This window comes from Ciconia boyciana, chromosome 19, assembly GCF_034638445.1.
Source record: "Ciconia boyciana chromosome 19, ASM3463844v1, whole genome shotgun sequence".
NCBI classification, from domain to species: domain Eukaryota; kingdom Metazoa; phylum Chordata; class Aves; order Ciconiiformes; family Ciconiidae; genus Ciconia; species Ciconia boyciana.
Window position 1 is genome coordinate 5,627,796 of NC_132952.1, and position 16,530 is coordinate 5,644,325.

Sequence of the window (16,530 nt, forward strand, 5' to 3'; positions counted from 1 at the left end):
CACTGCATCCGCAGCTCTGGCTCAGCAGGGACGGACACTGCATCCGTGGCTCTGGCTCAGCAGGGCCGAGGCGGCCACATGCAACAGAAACCCTATCTCAGCCTCCTGAAGCATTAGATCGAGCCGTGACTTCTTGGAGTGAAATCCAAGAGGATGAGTCCTCCTGCAGTGAGCCAAACCGGTCATGGGAGACCTGGGCCGTGCCAAGTGAGTGGCCCCTCCATCCCCCTTTAGCCGCTGCCCAGCTAGCCGCACACAGCCAACACATGCTTAGCAAAGCACCATGTTTGGACAGAGACAGCTCTTCCCCAAAACGCTCTCCTCTCTTCCTTCACAGATACCCCAAGCCTTTCATAGGAACGAAGCACTTTCCTGGTTTCTTTTGCTCTCTCCTCCCTCCACTACCTCAGCGCCTTCCTTTGCCACCAGGTGACTTCAGCAGGGAGGACGGACGGACAGACAAGCAGCGCCCTGGAACAGACACTGCGACTACTCCTAGGAGACAGCACAAGTATGCAAGAAGTGTGCAAAGAAAGAACAGAGCCAGCCCACGCCGGGCTCCTCTTCTGTCCAGTACAGGTACAAACTGCCTACCGTATTGTAAATGACTGTCACCGGAAGGATCCTGCTTCCTGTGACATCCTGTCCCGTTTAGGGATGGGTCCAGAGAAGTCTTGGTGCTGGGATCCAGGCTTCTCACACTGCCCAAGAACAAAGTCCCCGGCCTCTGCCTCCACCATCCTCGCCTGTCCGCGGGAAGCACCTCTGGTCTGCGCTGAGCCTAGGTCCGGGAGCGTCCTTCTCTGACCTGCCTTCGGAAGTAGCGGATGGCAGAAAGTGTGCCAAAACTTGCCAGGAACACTGGAAAAGAGCCCAACACATTTCCAGAGTGAGTCTGGGTGCTTCTTCCAAACCCGAAGATCTTTTTCCAAACTTGAAGATCACCAGCTACTTCCATGGGACCTAGGGAGGTCGCTCCCCTCCCTTTCTCAGACCCCTCCTGCCTTTGCTCTTCATCCCCACCACACTGTGCTTGTTCGCAGTGCGTTCAGTCCTGAGCTGCCCACAGCCTGGCCGACTACATCTAGTCCTATAGTTCAGGCACACTGATCACACCACCATTTCACAAGAACCATCTATTTTTAAGGGAAACACAACATGGACTTCATGCGTGTGGTAGAGATGGGTGGTGGTTAGATCTACAGGTTCATGTGGAGATCTAACGGGTCTAATCTCAGATGAGAAGGCCACAGTAGGAAATCTCACTGGGGCTTCAGGACAGTCCCTTCATTTTCTGCTTCTGTTTGGACCAGGAAGATGGCAAGAAAAAGATCATTTTGTGGGTTATCTGTGGATGCGCTGATCCCAGCCAAAAGCAGAAAATACCCAAAACCCAGAATCAGAAAATGTAGAGATACAAAAAGTAATTAATGGAGATTATACACAGAATCAAGCTCTTCTCTGTACTTTCAGCTAATGTTTTGAGCTTGGCTTGTAAGAGAGGTCAAATTCCCCTGATCTGTTCCCAAGCAAAACTGGGAACCCAAGCCATGCCTTTGGACTTCCCAGTTTAAATTCAGACTTGATTTTGATTTACATGTTAGAGCCTGGGACATAGACAGGGAAATTCAACTTGTTAGAACCTAAAATGCCAAAAGAGAATTGCTAGTCCGGGATGTCAAACAGTCTCTTGCCTCCCGTCCTCGCCGGGGTGCTTGCTGCACGCTGGGTTGTGCAATCCTGAGGGCACGAGGCTCGTATCCCGCTTCTCGCACCCTCTCTGAGGCCACATCTACCACCTAATACTAAGAAGGCAAGGAGGAGCAGGCCAAAAGCTCCTTGTGATGATTGCACTGAGCAACTTTAGCTAATGAGCTATTCTCAGCCAGGGGTGTCAGCTTCCTGTGTGACCTTAGTGGGGAACATTCCTCTCCCGGACAAGCAGCAGGAAGCCCTGGCCCCGGCGTCTCGCCCCGTGGCGGGGGCTCTCTGATGCCCAGGGGCTGGACCCCACGCTCGGCTGCGGCGGCAGGGCAGGGCTGCTGCACTCCCCGTCCCACGCCCTGTCACCCAGCGACCCGCGCCCCTTGGTGCTAATTCGTGCTGCCCGAGCTTCCTCTTTCCCCTCCAGTTATTCAAATGCTGTGGTTGGAGAGGAGAGGAACTGACAGACCTCTGTTTACTCACAGGACTCGGTGCACCATAAAGGATAATAAATACTTCAGCTAAGCTGTATTTAGAAAAAAGATTATACCTTTACAGCATGTTAGAAAAATATGTGCATTTGTTCCAGCTGAGATGAAGGAGTATAAACCTGCATACTCGAGGTCCTGATTCAGCTTCTAGCCAGCACGGATCCTAAAGAAGCCTCTCTTCCTCTGACACACTGGTACTGGTCCCTGGCAGAGGCTGGACAGAGCAGGGCCAAAGCTAGGAACAGACTTTGTGTGTCCAGAGAAGGGCAACGGAGCTGGGGAAGGGTCTGGAGCACAAGGCTGATGGGGAGCGGCTGAGGGACCTGGGGTTGTTCAGCCTGGAGAAAAGGAGCTAAGAGGGGAGACCTCGTCGCTCTCTACAACTGCCTGAAAGGAGGCTGGAGAGAGGTGGGGTCGGTCTCTTCTCCCAGGTCACAAGTGATAGGACGAGAGGAAATGGCCTCAAGTTGCGCCAGGGGAGGTTTAGACTGGATATTAGGAAATTTTACTTCACGGAAAGGGTTGTCCAGCATTGGGACAGGCTGCCCAGGGAAGGGGTTGAGTCGCCATCCCTGGAGGGATTTAAAAGCCGTTTGGATGAGGTGCTTAGGGACAGGGTGTAGTGGTGGGCTTGGCAGTGTTAGGTTTATGGTTGGACTTGATGATCTTAAAGGTCTTTTCCAACCTATACGATTCTGTGATTCCATGATTCTGTGACTTGTCCTATGGCTCAGTTCAATTCAGCAGTCACTTTGTGTGGGGAAAGGACAATGTAAGTGAGTAGGAATCAGGACTGCCATTTCTATAGGAGAGAGAAGGTATTAGAGAGTAACAGGACACTTTGGAAAAGCAGGAAAATGACTACATTTTCCCACAGGCAGTGTTAGGTGTGTTAGCATCCCTGCCTTTCTCCCTGCCATGTCTTCCACGAGGTCCTTCCCACCCCTCTCGCGCCAGGCTGGGCACCGTACGTACTGGTCTTCCAGGCATCCGGAGCCTGCAGGTCGGAGGTCTTCACTGCCCAGGACGCAAAGGCACAGAAGACGAGGCACATGTCTTTGTGGGTCAGCGCCAGCGGAGCCTGGGGCCTCCCTGCGAGAAGAAGAGCACGAGGCTTGGGGTTTTATGAACCTCCTCTGCCAAAGCAGGCTCCAGTCCCTTTGGGGCAGCGAGTCCCTTGCACGCCCCGAGAAATACATCTTTGTCACACATTTCCCTCCCAGAAGACCTTTTTTCACCATTGGTCAAGTCAAACATGTCTATTTAGGACTCAGGTACCTAAGGAGAGGGGCACATTTTTCACTCCCCTCAGTTTTACACTTTGTTAAGAGCCCGAGGCAAATATTTCTTAATGCTACCCATGGGCCTGGGAGGCACAGCCAGCCGACATGCCGCCTCCAGGACCTCTGACTGCCCTACCACCTCCCTGCATTTCTTCCCACCCTTCTCCCTGCGTGGTGGCTGGAAGCAGGGAGTAGATTTAGGAGAGAGCAAGTCCTGGGCTGGCTGCCGATGCGCTGGGGCTGCAGGCAGGTCCCTCTGGTCCCCTTCCTGCAAGACAATGTCCCGAGGCGCACGCAGCTCTAGTACAAGACACAGCCCCCTGAGAAGCACCAGCGCTCAGCACCTCTCCCCAGATCCCACCTCGCTCCCGCTGCGGCGACCAAGGAGGAAGACAGCCCTGAGTGCTCTGCATTTCTTTCTCTGCTGGAGTTCCAGCCTAGCACAACTTGAAGACATGTTGCAAGAGTCGGTTATTTTTGCTCCTGTGTTTATTTGATCAGGCTTTTAATTAAAGCTGGCTTATTAATTAGCTACGACCACGGCGAAGGGGTTTCTCTGTGCAAACAGACTGGAAGCTCTATTTTGAGGCACCCTTTGGGATGACTCATTCATTGTTTGGTTTTAATATCAACTGTGAGGCACTGTGGCTGTAAGCATCATACAAGCTTTAAGATAAATATGCTGGCTGTCCTAGTGGGTCAGACTTGCTCTCCCTTTATTGCTGTTTCTCTTACCTGCCTCCAGTAACAGTCAATGTTCAGGTAACCTCTGAGGTCCCTGGAGGGTGTTTTTTGAATTAGCGTGTGTTTTAAAGTCCCCCTCACCTCTTTCAGCTGGAAGTCTTGGATATGTTCCACTCTGTGCTCACCTTTTCCCCCACCAATACCAGATCGATTAGCAGCCCAGCCTTAACAGGACAGCAGCTCAGCAGCCATTGCCTTATCTCAGGGGCGTGAGTTCTTTGGTACAGAAGGATTTTGCTGTTTTGCCTCCCATTTCCTCATCAGAAATACAGGTGTCTGGTTCTGTAGGCAGTTGGACGGCACTGGGATGGGGGATTCCTATCTCTACCAGACCTTGCAATAACACCAGCCATGTTTAATGCAGCTATCCGCTTCAGTAAATTTTGCTCGGTCAGAGTGCAAGAGAATAGATTAGATCCACAGTAAATTATATCCGTTCAGGGGGACATCTGAATCAGCTAGGACAGGGACTTTGGGCCAGACTGAGTTGCAGCCTGTTGCACGCATGCTGTATGACCACCTCTGCCCCAGGACTGGAGTTTGAGGGAAGCAAAGCAAGTTATGCCCAGAATATACCCAGATTCCTTGTCCGTGCCTCCTGCAGCACCGGGAGCCAGCCTGCGGGGCCTGGCCAGCAGCACTCGCTTGGCATAGGGACAGCGTGAGCATCACAAGAGCGAGACGATGCGGCACAGCGTGTCTTGGTGGTAGCTTTAGCCACGCTTCCAAAGATCCTTGCTAAAGCCCAGGGCTGCTGTGTGGCAAGGTAACGTGCCAGGAGTGTGATTTCAGACCTGCCCGAGCCCACCCAAATGCTCCCATCTGTACGGCGGCCTTAATGCCGCTGCGGCTGGAGTGGAGATGGCTGCAGCAGGACCAGAGCTGGCTGCCAGGCTTCCCGAGGGGCGGTGGGAGCAGGGGAGACCACGCAAGGCAGAGGCACATCTCTACGCGCAGCGGCAAGCCGGGGCTGTCGGGCAGCGGGCAGGGGATAACAGTGCTTTACCTGTCAGCGCAAGGGCCATGTCCAAACCTTCCGGCCGCGCCTGGCCTCTTCCCAGCGGAGCCAGCGGGACGAGGGGGAGCTTCTCTCCGGATCCTCTCCACACGAGAGCTTGGGGGGCTGGGGCTGGGCCTCTGATGAGATGCATTGGCCTTTGCAGGAGGGACTTCAAAGCCCCCACAGCTTTCTTCACCTCGGAGGCTGGAGTGATCGAGAAAATCCCTCTCCAGCCCTCCCTGTTCCCAGGCCTGTCTGGAAAGAAGTGTTCATACATCTCAGGACCCGAGATAACCAGGGAGTCTTTGACTGAGGCCGAGTCGGGATCCTCATATTGCAGCTGAGCATGGTCCAAGCTGCTGAACTTCTTTCGCTTCCTGTCTTTACCCTTGACTTTTTTCCTGTTTCCTTCTGGTTCATTGAAAAAATATTCATACAGTTCAGGCAAGGATATTTCCCTTTCCAAGGGTGTTTTCTCCCCCTCCACTGAGTTCCCCATTCCTTCTTCTTCCCCTTGGGAGTCACAGAACAAATAGTCATACATCTCAGGCCAAGTCACGTCCAGGGTGTCTGCCCTTGCGGAGGACCCGGCCGCAAAGCAAGGGGGGCCCAGCTCCCCGGGGATCTCAGCTGCAGGCTCCCCATGAGCTCCCTCAGCAGCATCCCCTCCAAAAGCCGCCGCGCTCTTGGGATGGAGAGGCTTCCCCGGCACCTCCTGGCATGCGTCTCCCGAAGGAGCCGCGGCTCCGCTGGCAGGGATCACCGGCACATTGTCACGTATGCCCAAGCCACCAGCCTGCCCTGGCTTTGAATGCTTGGTGGCCTTCGCCTTCCCCAGGGGCTGTGCCCCCGGCTCCTTCACCTTCTGCTTCGGGGGAGTGCTCACGGCTGGATCGCCCTCATCTGTGCCAGGGCCAGGCACTGGCCGTTTGCTCTCCCCTGCCTCCTCGCTCCCCAGCTTCACAGGAGCTGGCTTGGCTGCCTTGTCCTTCCCTTTGCTCTTTCGTGAGGACAGCGGCGAGCTTAAAGTTGCCTTTGCGGGGACACCGGTCCCCTGTGCCACAGCCCCCCCAGGCTCCCTGTCCCCCTGGGCTGCCTCGGTGGCACTGGCTCCACGTTGCTTGCGGCTCTTTCTCAGCTGTCCTGGCACCTTGGGCCTCACAACGTCCGGGGAGCCAGCTGGGGAGCTCGGCTCGGCGCCCGCTCTCTCCCCGCTCGCCTCCGTTGGGCAGCCGGGTGCTCTGGGTGCAGTCTCCAGGGCTGGGCTCGGGGGGTGGTCACGCAGGGGTCCCTGTAGCCCGGGCTCCAAGCGGGAAGCGCTGCTAGGACTTTTCCTCGCCGAACCCTCCGGGGAGGTAGCCAGCGCCAGTGAGCTGCCCTGCACCGGAGCCCCCGGCTGTGCCACCATCAGGCTGCCACGGGGCTGTTCCCCTCCTGCATCCCCTCCCTGTTCGGGGGTGCTTGTTCCAGCGGGGTGGCTGGGAGGCTCCATGGCCTGACTGCCGCTGGCTGCTCCTTTCTCTGATGCCGACGCCGGCTGCGGTGCTGCTGCTTCACATGCTGCGTCCTGCCCTGGGCTGCTCTCGGCTGTGCCGCCAGCTGGGCCGGCACGGGCGGCTGCGGGGGGACAGGGGGGCTGCCTCCCCTGCGCGCTGGGCATTGGAGCGGACAAAGGGCGGCCGGGCTTGTCGCTCTCGCACAGAAACCTGCCAACCGAGCCCAGGTCCGCTTCGTCCTCGCTGCCCGAGAGAAGCTCCGGCAGGGCGAGATGCCCGCCAGCGGGCCGGCGCAGGGAGGCGTCTCCGGGCACCCCACGTGGGGCAGAGCTTCCCGTGCCAGGCCCTGGCCCGCTGCCCACCCTCACTGCGATCTGCCCGTCTGTGCTGGTGCGGCAGTCCCTCCCCGGCACGCCGTCCCCTTGTTCAATGTCACTGAGACACTGCTCCTCGGCTGTGGCCAGGGCGACCGGCGCTAGGTTGCATTCCTCCGACGCCAAGAAGAACTCAGCCCAGTCCCTGTCGTTCAGCTGGATGCTGTACTCGAAGTTATCCATGCCTGCAGCAGCAAAGCAAGGGGAGGGGGCCGGAGAGATCAGGGGATGAGGAGGGGGCACTAGCATCAGCAGACATAGCCGAGGTGTATGCCCCTAACCCTTTCCCCCCGGGTTCCTGCCCTGCTTCCCTGCCATCCGCATTCACTCATCCTCACTCATTTCCAGCTGAAATCGGTGGGAGGCAAGGGCAGCTCCTGGCAGACTCCGCAGGACAGGTATCGCTGTGCTGGCCCATAGCCCGGCCAGCAGTGAGAGACCACTGCTACCCCGCTCCGGTCCCTTCTGCCTCTGCTCCCTGACCACAGCAGCACAGTGGGCTTGGGATTCTCTCCGCAGCAGCACCGCACCTCACATAGCCCTTTCCTTACTCCCATTTTAAAAAGTGGGGGGTTTACGGTTTTGAGCATTCCTGCTGCCACAGCATCATGCATGAAGCACAGTCCGAACAAGGACATTTCAGCAAGCCACGACAACCCCTTCCGTGCCCGTGGCTCTGGGGAGGGAGATGCAACAGAGCCCAAAACCCAGCAGGGGGGATCCAGCGGTAGGAGAAGAAGCAGAGAGATCACAAAGCCGCATCCTACCTGTACCACAATCTAAGCTGGTGATGGAGCCATTCAAAGAGCCACGCAGGAAAATCCTCCCAGCACAACATGATGCTGTACCCTTGACGGGGGGCAGAGAGCTCGGCTCCAGCACAGATCCATTCAGGGGCTAAAAATAGATACCCCCCCCGCTCCCTCCCCTCCCCAGTGTGTCATTTGAGATCTGAGCGTGATGGGTTCAGAGAGGGCAGGCCCATATATAGAAGCTGGTGGGGAAGGTGTGAGGGTGCCAGCCAATGTGTTTCTGTCCCACAGCCTCTGGGGTCTCTGGGACCACTCCTGATGCCCACTGCTCGCTTCTGCCCTCTGCCTGGGCTTGCTCCGTGGGATGGCCAGCAGAGAAGGGGCCCAGGCCACAGAGCTCGCAGCCTTTAGCACAAGGCGGAGCGTGACATCTGGATGGCAACGACTCTTCTTTTTTCAACATACCCACCTCTTTTCAACATAACCACCTCTGTAGGTTACCCATTTCTAGGGTGACAAAAACATCCCTCAGGGGCATCGTTTGCCTATTGGTAGCACTCCTGGGGCACTTATTGCCAGCCTACTGCAGATTTACATCAAAAGATCACAGCCAGCGTCACGGTCTTGTGACAAACCTTGCATGGTGCGTGGCAGCCGTCCCACGCCGCCCAGGAGCATCTGGTGTGGGTGGCAGAGGGAGGCTTGGGTTGGAGGCTCAGGGTGAGCCTGGCACCAGGGAGTTACAGGGGAAGCGACTGGCTGAGGGTCAGCAACCAGAGCCAGAAATAGCCCTCAGCTCCTGCAAGTCCCGGAGCCTGCCTCCCACTGCACGCCCTCCCCTGTCCCAGGGGCCAGAAATAGATGCCCTGAAGTAGCTGCCTGCAGCACGGTGCCTGTGAGTGTGAGCCCAAGCCCAGCTCCAGGCCCTGCTGCCCCGAGGGGGGCCAGCACTGCCCCGAGGCTCCCTCCGGCCACCCCTCCGGTCATCAGGCTGCTGTAGACCCCAAACTGGCGATGGCCAGCCATGTAGATGCTGTGGGAGCCGAGAGGGACCCACGTCCTCTGCATCCACCTCGGGGATCCTCGGTGGGGCTGGGGTGCTGGCCATGCCGCACCGCACGCTCCAGGGAGCCGGGGGCCAGCACCCAGCTCCTGCCCCCCAGTTCCTGCTCCCCAGCTCCTGCCCCCCAGGCCGGAGGGCAGCTGGGCCTCTTGCCCTGTCCTGCCAGCACCGGCCGTCCTGTGGGAAGGAAGCTCCCCGTCGTGGCTGCCTTCACGCACTGCACTGCCAGGGAGCGAGCCAGAAGCGCGCAGCCCACCGGCAGCTGGAGCTGAAGCGCACTGCCCCACGCCACCGGGGAAATATTGACCGGGACACGCTTCCTTTCTCCATGCTCCGGGCTGACGCACGCAGGGAGCTTGTCGAGCCGAGAAAATATGGAAGGAAAGAGGTCTGCTGTCTTCCCATCCTATCTCATTTCTGATCTGGCTACACCCTTCTCCCTCTCCGCCTCACACGCGCTCGCAGACGCAGAAGGGAAACCAACTGGCTTCCTTTTCTTGGCTGCAGTCGACTTCCTTCCCTTTGAGTCCGGCAGCCAGGGTTAGTCAGAGAAACCTTTAAACTCTGCCTTGCAAACCGCAGCAGAGAACATAAAAGAGGCAGAGGCAGTGAGACGGAACTGGAAGCCAGCAGTGGGCTGGCGGCCCGCGTTATCAGTGTCACATTTAAAACCGATGCTGGAGCAGCCACACACCAAACCCAACAGGAATTGCACACACCCCACCACACGTTCCACCCTGGCCTCAGAGACACAAACAAGTCTCGGCGCAGGAGACATCCAAGTATTTATTTAGCTGTCCGGGGTAAAGCCCACACACCGTCCTTGGGGAAATTATGCATCTGCTAGCACTTCCCTGCCTTCCTCTCGGGGGGCCATAAAAGCGCAGCGTGGACTTCAAGGGCAAGGCACGCCGCCCGGAGCCACGCAGGCTGCCGAAGGGGCATTATGCCATCGTGAAGGCCATCCAGCAGTTGCAGCCCGGACAGACCGTCTCCGATTACCTTCTGGCGTGTGGTGCGTGACCCTGTGCCTCTCTGGGATACCTGGCTCCAGCTCTGCAGAGCTGTCTCCGGAGGAGCTGATGCCAGATGCTGGGATGCTGCAGGGCTGCTCCAGCACCTCCAGACCAACGTGACCGGCGGATGCCACCTGCCGAGCTGCGGGCACAGTCCTCCCCGCCACCTCCCGGCACCGCCAGTATTGACGCTTTGGTATTAAGGACATTATATAAATAACTAATGTCAACGTGTAATTAGAGAAGGGCCTGAAATAAAGCAGCAGATGAGGCCCCTCTCTGCCTGACGACATAGGACACAGCGTGGGAGAAAGAGCCAGAATCAAGGGCACAGAAAAGGGAGCTAGGCAAGAACACCGGCAGTGTCATGGAGGGGCACTTCCTTTGGCATAAAGATCCCTTCTGTGGCTTCAGGCTCCACGTTCGTTACTCCCAGTGTAAAGGGACTTCAACAGACTGGTGGGGGGGAAGGAGCTATCAGAGCTATATAGAATAATACTCTAAGATAAGCAATTTCCTATCCAGGAAACTCCATTTGGGAAAATTCTACCTTCACAGAGCTTTTGAAATCAGCACTAAAACATCACAAGTATGGGGGTTTTGCCTGAATTAAGTGCCGAGACAACGCAGACAATGCAGAGAAATGTGGGTCTGATTACAAACACGTCCTCCCTGCCCTGATCTAGACCCATCACATGCTGTGTGTTAGGGGAGGAAGAGAGTGATGAGTTTGCAGGAAAAGCAATGGAAAAAAAAAAAAATCATAATGGGAAGAGAAATATGTTCACAGCTTCAGGAGCAAGACTACATTGGCCCTGGCTGCTTCCCACTGCCTGGGACAGACAGCTCTATTCGTGGCCATTTTCTCATGCCTTCTTCTGCTTTGGCTTAATCATCATCCTTCAACCTCGGTCACCGATACAGTGTGGCCTTGTCCGCCCATCTCTGGCTGATCCCTGGACTCTGGTCTTCTGCTCTCGTAGCACCAGCCTTTCCATCTTGTGATCCCCCTCGATCTGATTCATTTCTCCCCTTCCATAAATTCCTGCGAGGTACAAACTGCCATATAGATAGGTCAGCCCTTCGTGTCCAGGAGCAGGGAATGCTGAGCTGCTCAGGTACAGCTTCGACCTTGCACCACTAACAGTCATGAGACCGCCCTTGTGACGGGGAGAGAGCAAACGGGGAATTTAGATCTACCCCAGAGAAAGCCTGGAAGTAACAGTTACTCCATGCTGAGGAAGGGGTTAAGTCTGCATTGAAACTGAGAGCGCAATGAAGCTGTAACCACCAGTCTGGTTTTGCTGGTTTGGGGGCAGGTGAGTGGCTAGGAATTATCACCCCCAAACCATAAGAGGTCTGCATTGTTTTTGCTTAAACCCTTTAACTGTTGGTTTTGTTTTTTTTTTCCCCTGAAACTCATCCCCCAGGCTCTCTTAAAATTCAGGCCCATGCTTCCCGAGCAGCCAGCAGCGGGCTCACTCAAAGGTCAGCCTTAGCTGACTTGAAACCCAGCCCGCACTTGCCTGAAACTCTGCCAAGCTCTTCCAAAAGGCTTGTATCCTGGCCTGAGTTTCGGGTTGCTAATCCAAGTCTCACTGGGTTTCAGGTTTCCCTGCAAGCTTTGGCTTTGCTCTACACAAGAATAGCCTCAAGCCACATCTACTCTGCCGGCTGGACCCTTCCTGCCGGGGCAGGGGCGGCAGCAGGCAGCCACCTCCAATGCCAAGAATGAGGAGGCCGGGCAAACAGGGCGCGCGGCTGCCTCAGAGGCACAGGACACACAGATGGGCCCAATATCCATGGCCCTGGCCTCCCCGTCCCCGAGCGGCAGGTTCTGCAACTCCCCAGCTATGCCTCTCTCCAGGCGCTGCCAGCCAGAATAGCCAAGGGGCTGGTGGGGCCACCGTCCCCTGCCCCTGCGCCATGCACAGCCAGAGAACCCGGCAGGACGAGCTGCAGCCATACGAGCCACAGGAGCAGTCGCTAGCAAGACCTAGGCAAGACCTAAACTGCCACGAAGCTTAGCAGCGCAAAGTTACCCCACTGCATTGTTTTAATCTGAAGTATAGCACAGTAATACCAGACCAGCGCGTGGTCTGTTGTGGCCGTAGTGTTTCTGGCTCGGGACCAGCAGCCGTAAGGCCAGGTGACCGCTGTCACAGCACAGCCATCTCACTTTTCACGTTGCTCACTGATGTGAGACAAACCAAGCATGCCAAGCTCTCTGGAAGTCATACCCAGACAGATAGAGCTATTCTTTTCTTTTTTTTTTTTTCCTTCCAAGTCCTTAAAAGAGGCTGCTGGGCTGAAGTTCCAGCTCACAGGAATCAAGAGTTTCACCACGGACTCCAACAGGATCAGTATTTTCCCTGTGGAGCTCATTTTTCCTGCCATTTCCACTAGATGTCACTTACAGCCAGAAAGTTAGCAGTTTCCCTAGATTTTTAACCTCCTCCTGATGCACGCAGGTCTATGCTAATCCTGAAAAGGTGTCTCAGATGACATTAGGACTGTAATGGTATTAGAGCAGTCAGGATTGCAGGCTGTAAGAGAGGGGTGTAGGGGAAGCTAACGTCTCCTGAGCAGCCCGTCCAGCTGGTGTGGTGCCTCTAGGGGAGAGGAAAAAGCCACGTTCCGTAAGGCTGGAAGAGCAGGGTCTTTGCTAACGCTGACTTGTGCATGTTGGGAGTCTCTACAGCAAACCTGTCCTGCTTTGTGCTGCAACGTTAGACGTTCAGTGATCCATGCAGGTAGGTCACCAGCTGCCACGTGTGGGTGTCCAAATCTCTGTGCCAGCAGGCAGCTCTATTTCCGCAGTCACCAGCCTGTCCTAAGCGCTTTGGGGTAAGGCCTGCTCTGCCTTTGCGCGTCATTGCACACGTGAGGTGCTCGGCCCTGAGCAGGGGCTCAGAGGTGATGCTGCAACGCGAGGCAGCAGTACCACTAGTCTCCCGACCCTGGGCCAGGGCTGCTCCAAGCCCTCTGGACAGCAACAAAAAAACCCCCTATTGGTGTCTCCATCCTAGAGCCAAAGCGGCTGCCTCCCACACCCCGCAAGGCTGGCACCACACCCAAGTGCTGGCTCAGACCTTTCCTTCAGGGTTCTTCTTCCTATGCAAGCCAGAGGGGTGCAGGCAGCCCAGCGCATTGCTGAGCCACCCCGTACACCGACCCCACCTGCAGCAGGACCCGCCTCCCCTCCCCACGGCCCCCTCTCCTTCACAGTCCCACCGGGCAGGCCGAGCTGGGGGGCAGCTCCTCTCCTGGCCTTCCCGGGAGGCTGCCCGGGGCTCAAGGGCAGGACCGAAGGCCCCTCCGTGTGTGCTCCCCCTGCTGCTGCTCCTGCTGCCCCTGCTGCCCCAGCCCCCGCACGCGCCACCTCCGCTCCCTCCGCTACTGGGGAGGTAGCACTGGAAGGAGTGAGGGCTGCCCAAGCTCAGGATGGGAGCAGGTGAGATTGCGTCGCTCACTGCTGGGATCAGGCTCCCTGCAAGACAAATGCCATTGTATCAGCTACTTTCAGCTTGCCCCTAAAGGTTTAACCAGCTATTATATCTGTGCTTAGCAAAAAAATGGTAATTTGGGCAATCCCAGCTGGGGATGAGGAGGTCCTCAGACCCATGTGGTAAAAGCAAAACTCACAGGAGCATGAGCTTGTGTCTTGGGCCACCTCTTTGGCGTTCTTTTTCTCCTGCACCCAACATCGTGATGTGAGGGAGAGAGGCTGCTTTGGGCTGGAACGGGGAGGGGAAGGCACTGCCGGCCAGCACACTGACCCTCGCCCTCGGGAGCGAGAGCGAGCTCTGGGATGAGATGTGGAAAGAGAGAAGGACCTGAGACTTTCTCAGAGTGTCAACTTGGTGAAGCTCTCCCCTCCCCGTTCTGGCTGTGGGCCTGGAAAGGGCAACGGTAGCTGGACCTGAAGCCACAGCTCCGTTTTCTGTCCAAGTCTCTGATTAATTATGTTTTGGGTTGAAAGGGTCTCCCCTCCCATCCAGCCCCAAATGCAAGCTGTTCCACATCTGCAGGACTCCGTCAGTCCTCAGGGTCCCGAGTTCTTCACCCCTGTGCTGCCCACCCCCTTCCAAACAGATCCTATTCCCAGCTGAACAGGGCATCACGGTTGTGTTATTCTAACTCCCAGCAGATCGGCCACTCCACTGATCTCAGCCCACCCACTGTCAGCAGCTTCAAAGAGCAAAGGAGAGGTCAGGTTGCAAGCACAACAGACACCGGTAGCTCCTTGCACACGGCTGCTCTGCTCACCCCGTCTCCCGAGGGCAGGAGAGACCCGGAGCAAAGGCTCCAGCTCCAGGGGAGGCTGCCTGTGCAGCACTCCAGTCTGGCTTGAATTAAATCAGCCTTGGAGAGCCGATGACATTAACCCTCTGAAGGCTGGGGCTGTAAAATGGGAATCCCCAAATCCTTGTTTATTATGGAGAGCTGCGCTCCCCTCTGCCCACGGGGAAGTGCTTTCAAAGCACCCACAGCCATGCCCGCCCTGCTTACTGCGACAAGGGACAGTGGAACTTGTGCCAACTGTTGAGGAGCGAGCTGTGCCAACAAGCAGCGCTGCAGGGCATGGCACTGTGCGGGCTGAGCCCCAAAGCCTGAGCAGTCCAAATGCCACTGTCAAAAAAGCTAAAGCTCTCTGCAAGTTGAAGGCTCCCAAGGACCTGACTACATCATTCACCTGCTTTTGAAATATGCTGTCTTCGGTCACCTGTGAATTAAAAGCCTCAATCCTCTGATTAGCTCTTTCCAGGGAGTTAATTTGTTTCCACATTTTGAATACAAAAGCCCCACAGAGAATCATGGCCAGGAGAATAACCCCCAGTGGTCCTTATCTCCTCAGGTTGAAGATTATTACAGAGGTTTCTGAGACAAAATCAGGATTAGAGCTGGGCCAGTACCACAACAACAATTCTTGCTTATCCATTCGAGTGCCTAAGGCAGTGTGTGTGCTTGGAGGCCTCCCAGCAGCCAGGGTAGAGCAGCAAGTGTAAAGCCTGAGTCCGGACAAAGGAAAGAGCTTTATTTACATCCCAGTAACACCTAGAGCTCCTGCCTGCCTGCGAGCGGGGCTGATTCTGCTGGGGGAGCCCAGCGCAAGGGAGAAAAACTGCGTGGGACATGGACAGAACAGTCAAGCACGAGGTGACGGGAGATGCAGAAGCACAAGGCTGGGATGCAATGTTCCAGCGATCACCGGTGTCCCAGTTTTGGTGGCAAAATCAGAAATCAGAGCCTGGCTGGCTCCAGGGGCCCACACGCTGCTCTTGTCCACTAGATTGGGACAGCTCAACTGGCCTTCCCAAGTCCTGACCTTAGCTGTAGTAGTAGTACTCCAGCTAAGTAGACCTTAGCTGTAGTAGCTGCTGCCTTTGTAGTCCTGCGGCCAGGGAACAGAAACATCTGGGCACGATTCCTCTGCCCTATCTGCAAAGCATAAACAGTGATTAGGGACAGAGAGTTATTTGGGACCATTTAACTGTGCTGTGCACATGCAAGCGAGCATATCCAAACACAGTACCATCTTACGGAGAGGACAGGTCTTCCCGCAGCTCTCACCTTCACTCGCTCCCTGCTTATGACTGTTCAAACACAAGTCAGGTCGGTGCCGGCCACCCTAACATGTTCTGACTCCCCTTTACCAGGCCTGGGATCTCCCCCACACACGTGCAGCTTGAGCTGGAAGTGTGCTGCCTTAATAAACGCAGAGCAGCTTCCTTACAACAGGCTTCTCTGCCTGTGCTCCTCCACTCATCTCCAGTTGCGGCACCCCATGTTCAGAGCTCCCTGTTTTCCAGCACAACGACCGCCGCCCCTAAGCACACACATACTGCACACAGTTTGCTGGCCATGGATCAATCTGCCTCCGAGCAGAACCAAACAAACTCACCTCCCTCTATCAGGCTATTGTCTTTTGAGGAAATGTTATTGTTCCAGCCTTTGAAATCATGCTTCAGCAAAACCCTTCCACGGCAGTGAGTTCTTCCCATCTTCCTGTCTCCCCGTGCCACATCTGGGAATTTTAAGTGCACATTTTTCCTCCCCTTTTTACTGAAAGTAAGATATTTCTTCCCCCTATTCCTTGTGAGTGGGGTGGATGTGTAGCTTGCATTTGTATTTGCATACCAGTTATTTGGGTTCTGACTGGGGACCGGGTGTTTCTGAGCTATTGAGTTCCTTTGCATGCTGCAAAAATTCTTGTGCTTCTTTGAAAAGAACTTAAGGGAGCAAATCCTGGCCTGAGGTGATAAGGAAGACTATGTTTTTCAGCTCCAGTCAGGCTTTTTACTGGCAAGGGCACAGAGAAGGCAGTTCCAGGACCCCATACACTGGAAAGTAGATGAGGAGGTCTGGAGTGTATTTTAGGTCACCCCAGCCTTTTTGCATGACCTTGCTTGGGACTCACTCTCTCTACTTGTGTTTCAGTGCCCTGGCTGTAAAACAGGGATGCAATAGCTCCTTTGCCTGTTCAGCACATCAGCGCTGGCACCCGTTCCCCTTCTGCACTGTGCCAAGCACAACAAAGTGCCACTCTGGACTGGAGCCTCCAGACGCTGCTGTAATAACTGTGCTAATAATAATGACAGCCCAG

General features: G+C 55.8%; 1 protein-coding gene across 1 annotated transcript; it reads right to left on the reverse strand.

The window, feature by feature from the left end:
* Positions 1–461: 461 nt before the first annotated feature.
* On the reverse strand, positions 462–7,275 carry PERM1 (PPARGC1 and ESRR induced regulator, muscle 1). Its single transcript, XM_072884281.1, has 3 exons — positions 5,229–7,275; positions 3,171–3,287; positions 462–861 (listed from the first exon to the last, which is right to left on the reverse strand). Exons 1-3 carry the CDS (start codon positions 7,273–7,275, stop codon positions 782–784), a joined length of 2,244 nt encoding a protein of 747 aa, XP_072740382.1. The 3' UTR covers positions 462–781.
* Positions 7,276–16,530: the final 9,255 nt, after the last annotated feature.

Bases quoted from the DNA above. Each gene is read 5' to 3' on its own strand.
- PERM1 (XM_072884281.1), bottom strand. From the start codon at position 7,275: ATGGATAACTTCGAGTACAGCATCCAGCTGAACGACAGGGACTGGGCT. The intron at 3,288-5,228 runs GTAAAGCACTGT...TTCTTCTCGCAG, and splicing joins CATGGCCCTTGCGCTGACAG to GGAGGCCCCAGGCTCCGCTG. The intron at 862-3,170 runs GTACGTACGGTG...GCTCTTTTCCAG, and splicing joins TCCGGATGCCTGGAAGACCA to TGTTCCTGGCAAGTTTTGGC.